At 38.4% G+C, this 22,314-nt stretch overlaps 1 protein-coding gene across 1 annotated transcript in view; it reads left to right on the forward strand.

Moving 5' to 3' along the window:
• The first annotated feature begins 5,531 nt into the window (after window positions 1-5,531).
• gpc3 (glypican 3) overlaps window positions 5,532-22,314 on the forward strand; it is a 169,969-nt gene continuing 153,186 nt past the window's right edge. The window contains exon 1 of the mRNA XM_084718753.1: window positions 5,532-6,807. Within this exon, the coding sequence (XP_084574879.1) occupies window positions 6,651-6,807 (157 nt within the window). The 5' untranslated portion in view covers window positions 5,532-6,650. The remainder of the gene's footprint in view (window positions 6,808-22,314) is intronic.

A 22,314-nucleotide genomic window follows, 5' to 3' on the forward strand; every position in this document is an offset into this window, starting at 1 on the left:
CCTCCTGGGTTTCTTTGACCAGCAGAGCGCCGAATGGATGAGCGAGAAGGGTTAATAAAACTATCCTCCGGTGCAATCTGTAGATCCTGGGCGTGCAGGAAAAGGTTTTTATTTTTTTTAATGGGATGAAAAAGAAGGAGAGACTTCATTTGATGCCAAAAGAAACAACAAGAGGACTCCCGTGTTTGTGAGAGGATTGTAAGGACGACATCCGCAAAGGCTGCGCCGCCTGCGCTGCGCTGCGCTCCTCTTCTCCCCTCTCCTCTCCTCTCCCTCTCCCTCTCCCTCTCCCCACCCCCACAAAGAGAAAAACAACAAAAAAGATGCTCTCACAATTTCATGCATCACAGAACTTTTTGTTTGTGCAAAAAAAAAAAAAGGGTGGCGAAGAGGGCTGCAGAGGGGACAACATCTGCGGGAGAAGGTACGGAGCGATGTTGGGAGTTTTGGGCAGCAATTCGTTCAAATGAATAAAGCTCAACACAAACCAAAGGTAGGCTGTCTGCAGCTTCTCCTCTTTATTCTACTACAGATTAACACACGTGGTCATTATACTGCTTCTAAGTGTTTGTTATAGTCTAAAAAAAAAGTTTGCTTAATCTGAAAAATGTTTTGCTTTAGGCTATATTTCGCCTCATCGTGGCTGCTGGTTCGTGAAAGGAAAACGGGGCGCATGTTCAACGCGTCTTGTGCACTAATCTTAATGCATACAATTCCTCTTTTAGACACAATTAAAACAGTCAAACTTAATATATTTTTGCACTGCAGGTTTCATTTGTGTACTTAAAGTTGATCAGTTCAAGTCTTTGTTGTGTGTATTGGCGCATTGAGCTCATCCAGGATCTATTTTAATAATCCGCCACAAACTGAGCCTCCCACTGTCGACCAGCTGCTGCTGTTTGTGTTAGTTAGGCAGCACTAATTGAATAAACGCCATTGAGATCCATTATTTAATTGACGGGAGTTGACACGCTCATCGTCACATCACAAGACTGTTGGCGCCACTTTATGAAAGCTGCACACAGGCGCCGTGAGAGCAGTTATAAACTCATTATAACTCAGTTATAAGGCTTCACATTAACGTTTGAAGCTTTATAAAAATAAGGATGTCAGATATTATAACTTTTGGTGCGCGTACTTTTGAAGATCCTCTGAATGTAAACTCCACCTCGTGTGTGCTTTGAGTGGACAGACAGTGAAACCTGCGGAGATTTTAACTATAAAGTAGTTTAACAAAGTTTTAAGTCCACTTTTCAGTTAATTAAATCACTTTTCCAATTTATCTTACTTTGTACTTCCTTCTCACTACATTTCAGAGGCAAATTTGTACTTTTTACTCTACTACATTTATCTGAAAATAATAAATAATATAATCATTTATAAGATTTTCTGAAGGGACAGTCTGTAGAGTGAGAACTTCTCTTTCTACCTCTGATGTTTTAAATAAACTACAGTTTGATTCTGTACTTAGTTTTCCATGTGATGTAGTATTTCTACATGCTAGTATTAGTACTTTTACTTAAGAAAAGGAAATTATACAACGTGGGATGTAAATGATTAATCACCAATCAATTAATCTCCAGTAAGAATTTAACTGATTAAGAATTTATTAAATGATAATTCACTGTCAGACTAGAAAGAAGAAGAAGTAATTGCAGCTCATTTGACATTGTTTTGTCCTGGAGCCACTTAATAAGAAACGAAAAATTAAACTCAGAGGAAAAAAAGAGAGAAAGAAATGTGCATTTTTAAAATTCTTATAATTATTAATGATGAATTGATTAATCAGTTGTTAGCCTTTTCTACTAATGATTAAGGAAAATGCAGAAAATTCAACACTATCTTCCACCACTGTCAGCTCTGAGTTGAACATAGAGAGCTGTGGTTCTGCACATGTTTTTCTGACCAAACTATCCTGTAAAAGTAAAACAAAAAAAATTAATTTAGGACTTTAAATGAGGGCTGCAAGTAAAGATTTTGTTCATTATTGATTAATGAGTCAGTCGTTCTCTTGAATAGTTATTTGATCTATAAAATGTCAGATGACTGTGAAAAATGTTAAAAGATGACGTCCTCACATGTCTTGTATTGTCCACAATTCAAAAATATTCAGTTTTAGAGGAGTAAAGACATCAAATATACTCAGAATTTGGATATTTTTTCTTAATCTTGTAATCATTGCAGCTGTTCTTTGAATACACATTTTTGAACTCTTTGTTGGCAATGATCATCATCATGATCTGCCTTCAGTCTCTGATCAATACTTGATCATACGTGATAAATAAGTATATTTAAGGTTTGTCATGCTTGAAGCTGTGTAAGTAGATGTTTAGTTTAGTTTACCTTCTAATACTTTTCTGGAAATCATGTATTCATCCTCCAGTAATGAGCTATTGTTTAGATCAGTTTAAATATTTCTCTTTATTTGTCACTATCAGTTAATTTTGTTCTGTTTCAGATGGTTCAGACTGGAGGAGTCTTTCCTGGAGGAGTTGGAGCATCGATCCCCTCCATCGTCACCCGACTCTCTTATGGTCCTCCAGCTAAGGTGCATCTAGTGTAGTTAGTGAAGTAGTTCAGTATCTACTGCCCTAGGTGCTCCTTCTGGCTGGAGGGCTTGTTTTTTTTACAGGGTCTGAAATATTATTCACCACATTTGTCTTAAAAAACTACTTTATCACTGTGATTAAAAGCCCTGTGTCTTTCTTTTTAGGACATTTAGTCTGGATCGCACCAACAAGGATTAATTTCTAAACCTGATAAAAAATGATGGTTCTGCTTTAAATTATGCTGCACCAAACTTTCAAGCTAAATTAAAATTAAGAAAAATAAAATTCAAACTTCTCTTTTAACCCTCTTTTAGTTTGTACTCTAAACTGAATTTAAATTAAATCCAGAGTGATCCCATATTAACATTAAATTCACTCTTGGGGAGGGTTAATTTTTAAAATAGCTGCATTTTTGAGATGGATTGAGCAAAAATAATGAAGTTCCTGAAGAAAGTTAAGGGAAGAAATTTAGAGCTTTTCTGCCCAGTCATTAGGTAGGATAAATGGTTTTAGCTTGCTAGCAAATTTTGAAACTTTTTAGGTATTTTGCAAACAACGTAACATTTTGTTAACATTTTAGCAAGCTAGCAGCATTATGACTTTTTTTTTACTCTTTAAGTAGCTTGCAAATAACAGTAATTTTTTAGCTAGCTAGCAAATCATGTAACATACTGTTAACTATTTAGCTATATATATATATATATATATATATATACTTTTACTTTTTAGACAGCTAACAAACATTTCTTAACTTTTAAGCGAGCTAGCAAGTAAATAAATGTTTTGTCAAGGAATACAGAGCAGCCAGAAGTTAAGTTTTCACCCTCCTTTATATTTACAAGGTCCCAACAATATATGTATATACTAAATCATTAATGTTGGATTTACTAAACTGAGATTAGTTTTTAATTATGTAACAGAGGTCTGCTTAATTTTAAACCTGGATTTACTCATTTTATACCTAGCTTTACTAAACTGATTAGAAGTAATGTTGGATTAAATTAATATTTGTTGGTGCCACCCAGTCTTATTTTCAGTTCTGTAAATTAGACTTGTATATTTATGATGTGAATATCTGGTGTTACATAAACAGGGAGGTGAATAAACTGCTGTCAGAGTTTCTCATATTTATCAGTGTGTTTGTGCTCAGGTTTTTCCCCTCAGACACCTTTAGTGACTCATGACTCTCTGACTCTCAGGCTGAACATGTTGTTGACGTTGCAGTTCCAAAGTGCTCACAGTGCAGGTAGTACACACTGATCTACTGCAGTTTGTGCACTTCAGGTACTGCTGGTCACCTTCCCTCATTCATCAGCCTGTTTACACTTGAAGGTGGACCTCTGCTGGGTTTACAGCGAGTTTTGTTGGTTTGCTCTCAGCTGCTGGTCGTCTCTGCTGTGCAAATCCATGCAAAGCTCTTTGTTTCTCACACATGCAGCCGACAGAAGAGACGGACTTTTGTTTTCTGTTGTTCAGAGCTTTGATGAACACTTGAAACACTAAAAATCGCATTCACTGCAGGCACAAGAGAGCAGATGTTGTTGTTTTTTCCTCCCCTGCAGTCACGTTAAGGCATCTGAACATTACGTTTCTGTGACATTGCTGCTTGTCTCGCTGTTTTCAGGTGGATGACTTCACAATTTCAATACTAGACAAAATGAAAAGAAATTGCACAGTATCCATCTGCAATCCGCCAGATGTTGTGAGCAGCTACACATTTATTACATTGTGCTAATTTGTGTGGAATCATAGCAGACATAAAAACCCGATAGATGTGCTTTCATTTGGCTTAAAGGGATAGTTCACCCCAAAATCAAAAGTAGGAGTTTCTCCTCTTGCCTGCAGTGCTTTTCTTTTTTTCTTATCACTCTAGATTGTTTTGGAGTGAGCTGCAGATACTTAGATGTCAACCATAGAGATGTCTGCCCTCTCTTGAATATATTGTAAGTGGATGGCACTCAGCAAAACTCAACAGCAATGTCTCTTGTGCACACAAAAATAACAAAAAACTCAAAGTAAACTCAAACTCTTTAAAATAATTAAAATGCCTTTATTGTGGCATGGTCATATTAGACCTTAAAACAAACAAACTCTCAAGGAGTCAAAACCCGATGAAGCCCAAACATGTCAGAGTTAGTTTGTTTTAAGGTCTAATATGACCATGTAAGGTCTGTGGATGATCTCGAGTAACCGGGTCATGATTTCTGGAAAGAGACATCGCTGTTCAGTTTTTCAAATTTAATTTTTGGTGCTTTGATCACCACAAGCTGAAAGAGTGTCTTCTAGTTCCATTATATTCAAGAGAAGACAGACGTCTCTGTGGCTGATATCTTCAAAACTCTGCAGCTCACACCAAAACAATCAAGATCAGAGGTTTTCAAAGTGGGAGGCGGGTCTCCTCAGGGGGCTCTGAACAGTTTCAGGGGAGGCTCAGTATGTGGAAATGAAAAAAATGTTAGTTATTACAGTAGTTATCAAAAAGAGATCACCAGAATAGCCTAAATGTATGTGATTTTGTTAAAGAGATAGTTCAAAGATACAGTATTAGGGGAATTTTACTGTTTTTCTCAGTTTCCCAGAGTCAGAACCTAATAAATGCCTTTGGACAGACTTTTTTCTGTATTGAATGTAGTCTGAAATATTTAAAACAGCAATATTAGACTCAATTGTTGAGTGTCTATGGCAGGCCTGTTCAGTCAGTGGCCCGTAGGCAGAACCCGGCCCTTAAACAAACTCAATCTGACCCTTGGATCATTTATAAATATGAAGTATATTATTGTGATTTTAATAAGCCCATTAATTGGTTATGTCTGTTGTTAAGCACAGAGAAACTTATTGTGTTTGAGTTTTAACTTTAAGCAGAGGAAATTTAGGAGACTGACTGAAAAAGAGATGTTGAACAAGATATAATGATGGATGATAAAATACATTGTTTTTTCCTGTTTTTTTTTTCCTTTTTTTAATTTTACAATTGTGAAAACAATAAAGTGGTGAACATTAGAATGAACATTGTTTTAAACATTAAAATGACTAACTTTACAGGTCAGACAGAAGAAATGTAAACATCCAGACCCTTGGTACTTTACTTTTTTCAAAGCTGGCCTTTATGAAAAAATGAACAGGCCTGATATAGATGGATTAATAACACTACAGACCAGAGAAGTGACCCTTTAATGAACTTTATTAACTGTTCAGAGAGGATGAGTTAGAAATGTTGGCCTGTCTGGTGTCTGAACACTAGGTGGCACCATTTCAACTTTATTGGCTGTTTGGAGCTGAGTGGAAGTAAAAGAACTGTCCGCTCAAGATGAAGATGAAGATGAAGAAATAATCAGTATAAAATGAAAAGTTATTGACTTATATTAATGACGTTATTAAAAATGAGAAGAGGCTGTTAGTGTTCAGTTTTGTTCAGTTTGTACAGAGTGATCCTCCTGTTTTCTGTGCACTCCTTTCATGTTTAAATAATAAAAGCTATTTTTTAGATAAAATCTGACGCCTGTGTGTAATTTCCATTGTAATAATGTGCATCTCCTGCTCACATTACGCGCCTCTGTAGTGTGTGAGTAGTGAAGTACACAGGTACTGCGCTCTAATTGCCTCCTATAACACACAGCACCATTCATCTAACACGACAGCAGCGTGTGCAGCGCATTAATCCCTCCTTATATCGGCACAGAGCCACAGTATCAGCTCACATCACTCCTGTTACACCAGAGAGAGGGGAGATCTCTCTCTTTACGCACAGGTACGCGCTTTGGGGGCGAGTGCGCGCATGTATCCGTGGCTCGTTCATCAGTGCGTTCAGCGGGCTGAGAGTCGGTGCTGTGAGTGAAGAGGGACTCAGAAGTTATCAGCACCCGGAGGAGCTTCACCAAGAGGCTCCAGCGAGCTGCTCTCCAGGCGGGCGGTGTGCTGAGGAGGAGGAGAGAGAGAGAGGAGAGAAAAGAGGAAGGATGCTGATCCGAGCCGAGCCGGGAGCTGCAGCTTCACATCATCAGCGCAGACACGGGATCCTGCTGTAACTTTGAACGTGTTGAAGTTTTAATCTCAGCTGCTCGTTTCTTGTCCGGGTTGGCTCGGTGCTGCTCGCCTGCTGCCATGCTCGGTCCGTCGGTCCACTGCGCGCTCCTTCTGTGCGTCTTCCTCCAGCTGTTCTCCCTGCCCGGCGGACAGGTGCCGAACTGCCAGGAGGTGCGCACGGTGTTCCACTCTCTGCATCCCGGCTCCAAGTGGGTCCCTGAAAACCCAGTGTCAGGTAACTGTCATCAACTTATGGCTATAACTCCATGTTTTACGCACATGATGCCTGGCAGTGGCATCCTTGGATTGTCTGCACTGGGGCTGTGTATTGGCACGAATCCCAAAATAATCCCAAATACCAAAGATATCACGATACAGGGGTTGCGATTCAATATACTGGATATACTGAGATACTGCAAGCAAGCTGATATATTGCTTTTTTGAATTTAATTTTTATGAAAACTGTCAGTATAGAGAACACATCACCATATACATAAAATCTGAGTTTTAAAACTTTTTTTTATGCTATGAGAATCAGTACAGTATCACAGAAATATTGCAGTGCTCAAGTACATGGATATTTTCTTATAGTCCTAGTGTGCACTTTTTTTTTTGCAACAAAAAGAAGAAAGGGTCATCTATGCTCTGCTTTGTGCCAGACTTTGGTACCAGCTCTATTGAAGCCTATGGGAGATACATGGAGAAGCTCACTAAATCCCAACATATCTATGTTTCATAACCTTTGATGAAAAAAATGCTCCTAAAAACAAAAAATAAAGAACACACTTTAAAGAATAACACACTGACTGATTTTTCCAAATGTGTGCATTTGTTTATTTGCTGTTAGTCTCCAAATAGCATGAGTGACATACAACTGGCACCAAAGTCTGGAGCATAGCATTCGTTAGCAATATTATTAGGGCTATATCGATCTGGACCAATACATCGACTCAGTATTCACCAATCAAATATAATTGACACCAAGTGAAAATATGGACCCATGTTATCATCTTTGATATACGCCTTTATTTTGAAATTCCCAGGGCAAGTTTGTGTCACAAAAGTCTGGAAAAGTTCAGTCATAAATTTGTCGAAACATAATTTAGTTGCTTTTTGTGAGTTGACACAAATGTAACTGAACATGTTAAATGGACACATGATATCGTCTGGTATTGATCACAGACCCCTGATTTTGTGATATCAGCAAATATATTGTTGCAGAATAATCGATTTGATATTGTATCGTGATGAAACTTGTGATTTTACACCCCTAGATGTAACAACCCTTCCATCTCTTTTAGTTTCCTTGGGCTTAAATAGATTTCTACCATCTCACCTCAGACTGTAAACACTTAAAATTCAGTCCTACTGTTCTGTTTCAAAAGGACATAACCGTTACAACAGTTCTCTTAGCACCACCGAGCCTTTTTACTCCATACTTCAAGGCTGCCGACTTCTCCAGTGTGAGCGGTGAGAGCCAACCCACACACATTCTCCACTCCATTCCTCGGGCTGAAAATTTTCTAACCTGATCTGAAAAAAAAAAAAAAAAAAAAAAAAATCTATTGACCACGTGAAGCATCTTGTTAAAAAAAAAAAAAAAAGCAGGTTGAATCATACAAACAAGCAGTTAACTGTTAATTTGATCCAAACATGGAACAAAGAAGTAATCTTTCTTGGATAACTTTAACTTTTACACTTTGATAAATTATTATAATATGCAATTTTTCTAATAGATAATGTATAGACTCAAATAAACATAATTTATTTCTATCATCATTCATGACCCACTTGAAGTGTGTGGTGTGTCTGTGTCTGCAGAGACACCGTCCACTGCCTGTATTTTGTTTTTTTTTCTCATTATTTTGCTGTGCTCAGGACGCTTTTCCAGCCAAAAACATCCGTATTTGATGTCTGGGAGAGAGGCTCAGGAATAAACAATCTTTGTGATGCGTTTAAGAGCAGGTCGGAGAATTCTACCTTTGTGTAAATCTCTTGTATGGACTCCTTACTTGTTACATTCCTTAAGCCAGTTTGTGCATTAAAACCTGTTTGTTTGTGACCAGTTTGGTTTAAGACTTTAGGTCAGGGATCATTGTTCAGACTATGGACCTCTTCGCTAATAGACAGACAGAGCAGGGACCCCCTACTACATATACTGCATGGAATATTTTCAGCCCTTCCTTTGTTTGTGCTAACCAGTAGCTGCTAAGTCTGCAGCATGGCTAATGTTAGCCGCTTTAGCCTCACAGTCTGCATTTAAGCCAGTGGTTTGTGAGGTGGAGGGTCTGTCAGAGAGTCTCTGTCTGTCCTATTAGTTACAAAAAGATCCACTGTGGCTCACAACAGTGTCTGCACACTGGGGATAATGATGCAGCTAATTTGCTAATGTGTTTAAGTTGTATGTACATAACTAGTGTGGTGCACAGTGGTTCAGTACATTAGCTCACATGATTGCACAAGGATTCATGAGTAGCCTCATCTTGGCTAATAATATGTTGGATTCATCTTAATGTGTAATTTCAGATTTCAGTTTAAGAGAAAAGTTTTGGGGGACCCCCTGCAGTAACTCAGAGGACCCCCTTCAGGGTCTGTTGGTTAGAGTTTGTTTTTGGTGGATGTTTGAAGGGAGCAGCGTTAGTCTCCAATTTGTTTAGTTTGCTAAGTTTTAAAAATATACATACTGTATGTATATTTGTTATTTTAATTTGTTAATTTAATTTAATTTAATTTAATTTAATTTAATTTAATTTGATGGTAGCCTCAGGTGGGTACTGGTGCATGTAATGGTTCTCAGGTGGTTAGAGCCATGCAACCCCTTTGTAAGTTCAAGTTGTTGATCTCAATAGGAGACTCAACATTTGTTGTCACTTAAGTGTGATGGAGATTGTGAGTAAAGACAAGAATTTACCAGGTTTCTGGAGGTTTGACAGTTGCTGGTGACCTTTTGGTTCTGGTGATGTTAGTGTTGAAGTACCCACCACAGGTATCTGTCCAACGACTAGGTTTGAGTTAGTTAAAAAGTTAAATCAGTTACAGCTCGGGGTCTTTAGCTTTGATGATGATGGGCTGCACACGAAGACAAAGATGAACACTCTTCCTTGATGAGATCAATTATCACATTCATGTTGGTGTCAAAATTTAGTTAAAACCTTAAAGCGATTTGTTGTAATATATGAAGTGTTTCATGCCAGAGACCTGTGTAATTTACAAGAAAACAGATACAAACCAAAAACTTAAAGCAAGAGAGGCAGACTCAGTTGAAGTTTGCTGATGCTAGCTGTGGCTAAAGCTACATTTAATTTTTTTTAACCCCTTATGTTTGCAGTTTCCTGTATCTGAATTTTGATGAACTAATGTTTTGGTTATTTATTTTGTTGTCCCACACAAGTAATGTAGTTGCTAAATACAACCAAAAAGAATAAAAAAACAGCCACAGCTTAGCAGAGTAGCAGAAACTGCTGTCTCAGCTTGTGATTTTAGTGGAATTTATTTGATGTAGTGAGCTACTTTTAAACCACATATTCAGATGTATTCAGTTGTAAATTAATAAATTAGATTTTATTCAGAGTAATTCTTAAGAAATATTAGATGGAAAGCTCAAAGAGCACATTGTTAACTGATGCTGTTTTTTCCACATATTCCTTATTTTTTTTCCTGAAAGGCAGATGGCAGTTTTTAGGTTTTATCTATGACCTAAGTCAGTAATTTTTATTGTAAAATAATACATCTAATAAGACATAGAATGAAGGTATTATATCATATTCTCCTGTTACACAGTTTATCCAGTCAGCCTGAAAACTTTGAACCCTTGTTTTCCTCGGCTTCATGTTTTCTGTCTTTGTCAGACAGAATATAGATCAGAGGTGTGATATAAACTGTGACCACCCCTGGAAGCATATTTGTAAAAGGATGCAATTATCCAAACTAGATAATTATTGTTCCCCAGAGCTCAAATGTCACTGACTCTACCTCAGATGAAGGAGGAACGTGTCTTGAGACCCGACTCGTGAGACGTGAGGAAAAACACACTGAGCTGATGGTGAAATAATTCAGGTCTCTGTGGGACGGAGAAACAACCACAATCCCCCCGTCCTGTTTTGCAGAACACAGCGTGTCGGTGTACCGTCGGAGCCTGTTGCATGCATTCTGATTCGGTATGTAAATGGAGATCCCCCTCATGTGGCTGAATCACAGCCAGCTGCAAATGTTAATTGGGTGTTTTAGTGTCATGTCAGCACGGGCGAGTGCTCCAGGTTAACTGTTTTCTCTCTGCACTCTCAGCGTGCAGTTCTTACACATGCCTCGCTCCCACCTGACTCAAAGAGGTTTAACAAATAATACAAAATGTTCTGTGAACATGAAAGAGTGTTACCAATCACAAAATGCTTCAAATCAAACAGCAGGAAAGATCTGCGATGCACTTTGAAGCAGATTTTGTCATGCTCCCTCTTCCTCCGTTTTTATTCTCTCATCTGTGGGTGCATGCAACATCCGAGCCCTACATTTCCCCATGCATCCATCTTTAATCACCTCCACCTAGGCCGTCAAACATTTTATCTGCCAGCCAAAGGGGAAATCATCATCATAGCGGGCCAAGAGAAATATTTAGCCTCCTCTAAAATCTGAAGCAGCTGTCTGTGCTCCTTCACTGAGGAATCCGTCTGAGCTGGACACCCAGCCTGCACGCCAGGCAGCTCCAAACCATCATTTGCACCGGAAATCAATTCACCAGTCAGCCAAAGGACAATTCATCTCAGCCAGTTAACAGCTAGCTTAGTTTACACATTCCCATGACGCCCATGGCTGCTCTGCTGCAGATTCATTTGCTGCTTTTATTAACAGACGGTCGTCCAGTGGTGACTGATGACACAGCACCAAATTCATCAGTGGTGGAGGAAGTATTGAGAGCCTTTATTTCAGTAAAAGTATTAATACCACACAGTTAAAACAAGTAAAAGTCCTGCACAAGTAAAAGTATGTGAGTATAGTCAGGACAATGTACTTAAAGTATTAAAAGAAAAAGTACTCAATGCAATAAAATGTCCCTTATGACTGTTATTCTATTATATATGATATCATTAGATTATTATGACTCATATATTTATGTATGTATGTATGTATGGATTTTACTGTTGTAGTTTGTTGATGTGGAGCTAAATTTAAACTATTTTGTAAAGGACTGCAACTAATGATTATTTTCATTATGGGTTAATCTGCAGATTTGTTTTCTCCATTAATAAATTAATTGTTTGGTTTGCATAGTTACCCATAACCCAAAGTGGCACCCTCACATTCTTGGTTTTGACCAACCAACAGCTGACTTTATTAAAAATACATTAAAATGACTAAAATAATTCAAAGGAAAGGCAGCAGATCATCCCAATTGTGAAGCAAGAACCACAAAATGTTTCCACATGAAAAATTATTTCATTATCAAAATAGCTGCCAATTAAGTTTCTGTTCATCAGTGAATCAAAAAAAAAAAAAGCTTCAGCTGCACTTTGTGTCAACTGTTGGATAGTTAAATTATATTTAACAAAGCCTAACTTTTAATATGTTTTGTGTGCAAAAATCCTAATTTGTAAAGTAGCTAAATTTGTTGTCAGACAATTCAAATTAAATAATAAAAAGTACAATATTTCCCTCCAAGATGTAGTGCAAGAGAAGCACATTCTAACCCTGAAAGTCACAGTAAATAAGAGATTTTCAGATTAATGTGGGACAAGGATTTAAAAAACCCTTTGGCCTCTAATGTTCTGTTTTGTCCTCTTTAGAAAAACATACTTAATCATAGTTTCATCAGTATGATGTTTCCTAATGTTATGAACAGCTTATAAACATGTGTTTGAAATGATAAAATGATCAGTTCTGTGTTTGTGAGTTTTAGAACAGTGTCACTTGCCTCTCACACCTCTCTGGGTTCTAATTGACTTTTTGGCTCACAAAATGAATATATACTGTATTTATTCATGCATAGACCTTATATCTTAAAAAATATTTATATGGCATTTAGAAATGTGAATTAAGATGAAATACTTTGACATAATCTGTCTATTAATCAGCTATAATTTTGTTATCAGAATCATGAATAAGATTATATATTTGCCATTAACGGCTGATTATTTATCGTCCTTAATATTTATCGTGTGTTCCTAATAAAAACATGAATAGAAGAGAACATTATTTGGCGGCTGTGGCTCAGGAGGTAGAGTGAGTCGTCCACTAATTGGAAGATCTGTGATCGATCCTCAGTTCCTCCAGTCCGCATGTTGAAGTGTCCTTGGGCAAAATACTGAGCACCAAATTGTCCCAGGTGGCAGTGAATGTGACATGATGCTGTAAAGCACTTTGAGTGGTCGATAGACTAGAAACATCTATAAAGTACACATAAACTACCATTTGATTCTGCAACTATTGTCAGTATTATTACACATGCAGCAGTGCAAGTCAATGTCAACAAAACACATGGTTTAATATAATATTCTCAATTAGGCTGAGATGTATAAAAAATCTGTTATTGAGTTTTAGCGTTTTGTCTCATTGAGTCACACTTAAAAAGAGTTTGGCAGTTGGAGACTTAAACCTTGGAGGAAAATTGCTCCTCTTCTATTCCCTCCATGTGTTAACTGTTAGCGTTTGGACCGACATAATGCAGATATCAAACAATTCCCAACATGCTGCAGACTTCCCACACCCTCACGGTCCCAGAGGGATCTCAGAGCGCCGCTTTGGGAACAAGCGTTTGAAAATATAGTGGGATGCGATTTGCAGGACTCGCTGCCAAAACAAAGTGAGCGGGAAATGAATTACAGCAGATTTAATATAAAATAATTCTCCTCTAATCGTTTTAGATTTGTGCAGAGAAAGACTTCCCCTCAGTGGGTTTTCAGCGCGGCCTGCAGTGAGGACGTCACATGGCCTTGGCTGTGCCACAGCTGTCTTTCATATAGTAAATTAGTGCAGTCTTTTCACACTGGCACCAACATTTTTGTAGCACTGAGGCGTAGATCCAGACTGAAAGGATTTTAACCTTGTAAAAATGTGTGATTCATTCGATGAAATAACGCAGTTCTTCAAAATCTTTTTTTGGCTTGTAGCCCCGTACGACAAAGAGCTGTACTTTGCAGCTTGTATGTTTCTGCCGGTTGTGACCAGTTTAACCAAAGAGGTTTTTTTTCTTGTATTTTACAGACAATTTTTAGAGGTAAAATTATCCAGTAATTCACAAGAAAATGAGCAAAGATTGAAGTAAAGTCTGCAAATTAAACATAATTTAATGCAGCACGAGTGTGTAATTTCTGCTTTCTCCTTTGTCTGTCTGTTGCGGCCCTGAAAGACCGTAGTAATCTAATATTGATTTTTTCAGTGTCTGCATCATAAATAGTTGCATTACCAAACATTACATCATCATCAATGATCACTGCGTTCACTCATTCTTACACACAATAATATATTCTGTTTTACTTGTGGAGAGTTTTTCTGTGCAGATCAGAGTTATAAAAACTTTTTTTTATCAATTATGTATCTTCTTTGAAATATTTTTTCAGTCATATATCCCCCGGCCAAAATATTTTTGGTATTCAAAAGGCCTATATAAAGAAGTAAGTTTGTTATTGGTACAGACAGTGTTTTGTTTGCTGTTTCTGTTTTCTTTTTCACGTCTTTCTTTGCTGTATTTCAACCATGAATCCATTTTCTTGATTTCGTCTGTCATTCAATACAAAAATGGTGAATGTGATTGTGTTTGTTTCTTTCTTTTTCTGTGAAGTTTTATGGCAGGAGAAAGTTTAATGAGTGCATTGAAAATAGTACAATTGAATATAAAATGTCTTCTTAACTAACTTACATTTTTATTATTTTATCAATCATAAATGACTGATATTAAATAAATTCATGTTTTTACAAATCTCACATACGCCCTGCAGTACTCCAAAGTACTTGGTCATTCTTTTTTTCTTTTTTTTTTTTTTTTACTTCAGTGCCACACTAAGCCCCTGTCTCAGCCCACAGTGAGCCTCATGTTTTACCTGTGCTGTCAGCAGCCACAGGAGAGATGGTCCAAGGTGTGCTGTGATTTCATAACTCAACTATAATCAGGATGACGCACTTTTACATCTCCTGACTGTGTAGAAATCTGATGTTTTCACATCACAGATGCTGAAGAAACACATTAATGACAGAATCAGAGAGAGTATAAGTGTGCATCCCAGCGCACCATGGAGCGTCTCTCCCATCTGCTCTTCTCAGCAAAACAACGGGCCTCATGCAAGAAAATTTTTGTATTCTTATCTTGAATTTCTCTTAGTTGCGTTCATATGCAGGGCTCGTACGAACATGCCACGTGCGATTCAACAGAAGCTTGTAACTTCAGATAACTGTGTAAATGATCCACCTGTGTGTATTTGAGACTTGTAAATCAGCATAATTAACACCTCAAGAGACCTGCTACAGCAAAAAAAACAAAACAAAAACCGGGTTAAATGAGTGCTTTTAATGCCGTGTTACCTGAGGGTTGGACTGTCACTGAAATAAAAAAAAGTTCTCGCCACAGAAAGGCGATTGATGACTGCAACAGGAGGAGGGGGCTAAGGGGTTTCCATCACAGAGACAAAGGACGGAATAAGTGAGGACGTTCCCCTGGACAGAGACTTCATAAACCTGCATGTGAAGATATACGGCTAATAATAATAACGTGTCATTAAATTAATGATGATAGGCTTCATGTGTAAATTGATAATTATATCATAATGCGAAAAGCAGTAAAACAGGATAATGTCAACATAATTATGAAGCATAGTTTATTTTTCAAAGTCAAAACGTCTTCAAACTGATTAAATCTGCAGTAATTAATGAAAAACTTCAGTTTAGATAACAGCAGACTGACTACACATGACTTTATGACAGGTCTGGACAGCTCATAAATAGTGTTCATATCTGAGAGAAAATTCAAAATACAAGAAAATTGGTGAATGTGACAAGTTCTCCTCAGTCACTCAAATGCACCACTTAAGAAAAAATCTGTTTGCATGAGTGGTTCTTGCATGAAGCCCATGAAGCCCCTCCCCTTTTTTTTTTACAAGGAAGGAAACAATTCAATGTTATGAAGTTAATGCCAAATTTACAAGATGGCACAAGAATCCGCCTTAGCTGTTTCACTTCCCGCTCTGTATCCTTATAAACACTTTTGAAAACGTGTTATTGTGACCCAGCAGTAGTAGCGACACACTGAGACAAACGAACACAATGTTGTTTTGCACAAAGAAAGAACTCGTTGTATCACATTTACTGAATTTGCATGAGGAATAATTAAGAGTTTGCTCTAACAGCATTTCACAAATTTTATAAAGTTCCTCCTCACTCAACGACTTTTAAAAATGCAAGATTTTTTTAAGAGAGTCTGGGGATATTGCGGTTACTAGTGCGTTCACGAACATCTGCTGCTTATCCTGAGAGGTAAACACCTAATTTGCATTACAGTGAACCAAATGTTGTACTGCCAGGACGTCAGTTGTGCAGGCGGTCCTTCAGTGTGGCCCAGGACACACTGTTTTGTGAAGACGCTGCTAAAAGAATGTGGTCACATGCGGTCCAGACCACCAATGAGTGAGCTCAAATGCATCATGGGTGCGTTCACACCTGCACTTGTGATCGGATCACCCTCAACGCATGTTAATACCAGGGTCTGTGAGAAACTCAGGTGTAGATCCACGTACAAGTAGCTACTGAAAAACTCCTCATTCTCAAAAACTTGTTAAGTCACATTTTGTTCCTAAATAAAATGTATTCTATTTTTTTTTTTTTCACAGAAGAAATGTGCTTTCCTGACACGGACATGTCTATCATCATTCTGGACAATATTTAAGAGATACGTAAAACTTTCAAAAGTAATATCCAGAATGAGACAGAGTTATGGCCCAAGGCTTTTACTTTAGGTAGGATTTCCATAAATCCCAGCTCCTCCACTTTTGCCTTAATGAGCTCAGTTTTTTCTTTTTTTTTTTCCAAAAGCATGAAATATGCAGCCACTTCTCATATATTTAGCATTTTTTTTTTTCTGGACAGGCCTCATCCATAATATATCCTTGTCATTAATTTATACAGAATAAGTTGAAGGTTTTCACTCACAGTTACGTCTTCTGTAACTCTTCTGAACTTTGTGCTTGTTAAAAAATTTGGCGAGTAAATGCGAAAGTGGGGAGGGGGGCTGTCGTGTCGTCCTAATGTAACACGAGTTCTTCATCGAGGCGTGCAGCAAATGAAAGATTGATGAAATTAAATGTTGGGGATGGCTTGCTGTGATTTGACTGGGGAAGTATCACTTTCTCTGTGTGTGTGTGTGTGTGTGTGATGCAGAGGCCTGTATTGGTGTGGCGCATGGTGTGGGGGAGGCGGCTGATTCAGAGAGATGTCCGCAGGAAGGCAGAGCAGAATTCTAATAATGCTGCATGTGGTGCCAGGGGGCAAAAAACTCACCGAAAAAAACAAAAGCTCAACTTTTCCTTTCCACCAACGTGATTCAAAAGCGGCGAGAAACAACCAAACCGTGATGTAGGAGTACCACTCGTGTCTTTGTTGTGGCTGCGGCTGTGGGTGGTTGTAGTGTCTGAAGGTGAAATGGAGGCTGGGTGTCAGTTCACTCCACCGCGTCGTCATGTATGTGGAGCACTTACCCCAGGACATGAGTGTGAACGCCGCTCCATCAGTGTCAGAGGAGGTTTTGAGTGGTGGATGCGGTGGATCTCTGACAGCGCCGGCTGACCTGATTCATGAGAGGAGCATCAGATTCTCACTAAATGGAGGAGTAATAGTAGTTTGCTGGAGGCTGGGCTGACAGCTGCCACTATTTCAACACACAATCCTGCACAGTGGACCTGCAAAGGAGGATTTCTTTTTCTGTCTGGGCTGAAACAATTATAGTTTCATGTTGTTTGATATCCTGTCAATCATTTTATTGTCAGTTTCTGTACTTTTTTTGCTTTAGCTTCTCATTATGAAGTAAATGTTGATTGCACAGTGTAATGGCTGTAGAATAATGACACCCTCTGCGTTTAGATTGGTTCCCTATAAGCCTCGCTTTCATCCGTCTGCCACTGGCACAGTTTTTCTTAGGGAAAATGATCTCTCTATTATGGACTACATGAATGAACAAACTCAGACTTTTCTCCGAATGTTTTCTCCCAACACCATTCGCCTTTTCACCCTGACGCCAACCCTTGATGTAGTTACTTGTGTGAAGCTACAGGCTAACGTTACTCAAACTAGGCTATTACTATGCAATGCACATCATTACAAGAGCTGTAAATGTTTATCTTCAGTGACCAGGGCTTTTTTTTTTTTCTTCTCCCTCGTTTCCAAAGTGGCGTTGATTATTTCTCTGCAGTGCTAGGCTTTGAGGAAATGGAAAGCGATCCAGTCCAGGCGTCGTCGTTGTGACAGCGGCACAAACAGTAATACCACTTGTAAATGAAAAGAACTGAAATGTTGTCAGTTTCCACTTTAATGTTCCCCTGAAAAGGAACGGTACATAACACAAATACTAGAACCGGACGAGGGCTACTAACAATTAGTTTTCGAGATCCCATGAAGTATTACGTATATGATAAATTAAAAAAAAGGAATCAGAACTAATGGGATTTAAATGGGATTTAAATTATGTGTTATTTTTCATTTATCTGACTTAGTTAAACATATTTTGGTGATCAGACACATTAACAGCAGACCGTATCTTGTATCTCGTCATTAGTCTCACGATCAGTCTCATGTGTTGATCAGAGTTTTAATTAAAGGTTTGGGTCGGCCCCAAATGATTTTCAGATTTCAAATTGTGCCGTGGCTTTCTTAAGTTTGAGAATGGCTGAATTAGATGGAAAAAGACAAGTGTAACAACACAAACATAACACAACTAGGAGGGCACCTGGAGAGCACACAGCAGTAGATACGCAAATCTGCAAGTGCAAATGTCACAATCGGTATTACTGCTTGTTCTCATAGAGGGTAAAGTTCAAACATTTTTCTATTTCTGTTGGAGTTTATTGCAGACAATCAATATTTGGATGTGAGTAAAAGTATAATTAGTTGCATACATGTGATGTCACACATAGTCTCACCTTAGTTTGAGAAACAATTGTTGTTACAGTTGTGCCTTTTGTCCTTGAAACTACTGGCCCAAAGTGCTGCATAAGAACTGCTTTCTGTATGAAGTTTGAGCAACTATGTGTTGTTTACCCCGGAGGATTACTGGTACCTGTGAATGGGGACTGTTATATGGACAGAGACGATTCAGAAAGTTGTTAGGAAGAGATAGGAGACATAGTGAAAATGAAAAGATAACCAGATGAAAGTTGTTAGCTCGTAAATACGTAGTTGTTATTACAGCATCTTCAGTATGGAGTCAGTGTATTTCTTAGGGTTTTGGGAGATACTCGATTCTTAGATGCACTGCAATGCAGACATGGAAGATTCTGGATCGATTCGTAAAAGTCAAAAATCAATTTTTCTAAAAGTCAGTTAACATGAAGTCGACGGAGCGAAAAGGGCGGAACTCAGCGTCTGCATCAGGTTTACTTATAAACTAGGCTGTTTCGTGAGTTTTGGTGAGGGTGGCTGAATGTGAGCAGCTGCAGGTAAATACAATCCAACCAGCAACCCATGGCTTAAAAGTTCAAAAATCGCTATGTCATCAAATCATAGCTCTCTGAATCGTAATCGAATTGAATCATGAGGGACCCAGAGATTCCCACCCACAGTATTGCTACGGTCGACTTTTTCTCAGCAGCCATTTTGACATGAAATAGTAGAGTTAACACAGGTACTACCGGTGCTGTCAAGGCATTTATTCCACCAAGGCCAAATGACACATCTCGCTTTTTAAATCAAAGTGAAAAGTTACTGATGGACTAGTTGCGCAGCAGACATTTTGACATGTCAGAAACCTCACAGGTTTATTGATGGTTGTTGTGTTCCACTCAGGGGAGGTCCGTTATATTGTGCATTCTGGTTCACCCTCGCCGTTACTGGGACACTTAATGGAACCGAGCTGTAATCACTGTTATTAAGTCCACCTGTGTTTTTCCTGCTCTGACGAGTCAAAATGACTGCTGTGCAACCAGTCCATTTCAATCCACTCCAAAATTTAGTTTAATTTGGGTTCATCCTTGGACTGTGCTGCATCCCTCTGAGTTTCAGGAAAACTGGGCTGCCAGTTTTTTCTGTAATCCTGCTGATAAACAGACAAATGGACAGAGAGGCAAACAAATGGCTCCGAAAACATAAGCTCCTCAGTGGAGGTAATTAAAATGAAATGCTAATGAACACGTGGACTTTCCCTGTGGAGATCACTTGGATGGCAAATCTGCTAAAGGTCCAGCGCGTAAGATTTAGTGGCATGATATGGCAAGAATGGAATATAATATTCACAATACGTTTTCATCAGTGTAAAATCACCTGAACGTAAGAATTGTTGTGTTTTTATTACTTTAGTATGAGCTATTGAGCCGTGTTTCTACAGCAGCTCAGAACGGACAAACCAAACACTGGCTCTAGATACAGCCTCTCAAGCGTTGCGCAGTTTTCGTGGTCACTGTAGGTTCTACTGCAAACTTGGACGGGGATAGTGAAACAAGGTGTTTGCAATCTGCAAGCTCACCACTAGATGGCAGATTTATTCAGTAGATTACCTTATTTTTATTGGGCTCATTATTTAGAATCTGCATAATCTAATTAACGGTACCTGCATTTATACATATTGTATTCTGCACCTTAATTTAGATGAGAAACTATATAAAATTGCACACATAAAGTGCATGTAATGTGATTGTTTTGTCGTTGGTTCAGTTGTTCTACGTTTTGATTCGGACATTGAAGTGGATCGAGTTATCTGTCCCCGCAGCTCTGCAATAGTTTAACTCAGCATCAAGTAAGTTTATAATTAAGGCAAAGGTAAACCTGCTTTTCAATATGATTCCAGCATCAGTCCCTCTCCTATAAACTCTGTGAGAGCCCCAGACAAGAAAAAAAAAACACTTCATGTCTCAGTGGAGAACGTGTAAGAATTTCTAGTGGGAGAAGTTGTAGAACATTATAAGGCAAACTAGAAACAGATGGTTTGACATCATTTATCCAACCCTGTCAGACTGATAACCGTGCACAGCATCACAGAAGAAGAAGGATTCTCTTATATCTGTTCAACTGAGATGCTGCAGCATGTAGACACATGATGCATTGTAGAGGATTAAGCTCGACCTGATATGAAATTGAATGGTAAACACAGGTGTTACTGAGACTAATTAACTTTCCAGGGATGGGGATAGGGATGCACCGATACCACTTTTTTCAGACTGAGTACAAGTACTTACAGTACTTACTTAATAATGCCATTAAAATTCTTACAATAACTTTTAAAACATCATTTATTTTCATTGGATGGTCACTTTCTAAATCTAACAAATCATTGTTGCTGTTTCGTGCTACAAGTGTAATCATAGTTAACTATACCATTACATTTTTATGTTATTTGTAGTAAGTTACTTTACTAATTTTGTGTTCCTCATTAAGCTGTGCAGTTTACTGTTTATATGACATATTTCAGTATAATAATTTCACATTATTATATAACTTGCAGAATAAAGTTTACTATTATAAATGGTGTTATATATGATATTTATTTCATTATCATTTACAGCGTTTTAATTAGTATTTTAATTTAACATTTGCATGTGTAGTATTTAAGTTTCTTCTTCGCGTCCCTCTTGTCTAAGAGCTAATTAGTTCCTACCTGTCATTGTTTGGGGGGGGACAGGTATGAGTGTGGTGCCATGTGTGCATCAGTTTAGTTGACCCCGCTGTGAACCGCAGAGTGAAGTTGCGTGTCCTGAGCTGTCAGGCCGTTTTGGTGAAGAATAAGTTCACAAAGAGAAGTTGCAGCAGCTTATTATGAAGAAAAGATGGTTACAGACTGGTGGCGGCGGTGTTTTTTCTTCGTATTCGGATTAATTAGTCGAGACATTTAACTAGTTTACACCCGCCATGACTGACTGGACGGCGGCTGGCTGCGGTCTACAGCTGCTCTCTGTGCATTTATTTCAGTTTTACATGGACTTACATGGGATTTTACGGAGAGTTTCCAGAGTCTCTGCGGTCATTAGTGGATGATGTTGAAGACAGCGAGTCTCTGATGATGACGACGGCGCGTCCAAAAAAAAAAAAGAGGGTAAGCATCGGCAGCCATCTTGAACTCTGCGTCATGGCGGTTCTTTAGATGTTTACTTGTATCGAGCGGCTACTTTTCATGACGTGGTATCGTGTGTGAGGTATCGGAGTAGTTTTATGAGTACGAGTACGTGAGGACAGTATCGGACCGATACACGATGCTGGTACAGGTGCATCTCTACTTTCCAGAGGGCCTACATTCACAAAATCACCTGACCTGAACAGAACTTAAATTAGTGTAACTGATAACGCCTGTTTACTGTTTCATGTCAAAATGTTCATGTTTACTCATATAGGGTGGTTTTATAATTTATGTATGATCTTAAACTGACTCTAGTCGCTTGATATTCCTCAGCAGGAATGCAGAAAAGGGGACCAGGAGATTTGGGCTTCTCATTAATTAGCTGCGGGGCTGCAGGTCATCCGGGCTTGTTGTTTATCATGAAAAACTGAACAACAGGAGAACAAACGCGCCTGTTGTTTAAATGACACCGGCCGCCACTAATAGGTGGATCAACTTGACCTGAACCGA

Source organism: Lutjanus erythropterus, chromosome 5 (genome assembly GCF_056507025.1).
Source record: "Lutjanus erythropterus isolate fLutEry1 chromosome 5, fLutEry1.hap2, whole genome shotgun sequence".
NCBI lineage: Eukaryota > Metazoa > Chordata > Actinopteri > Lutjaniformes > Lutjanidae > Lutjanus > Lutjanus erythropterus.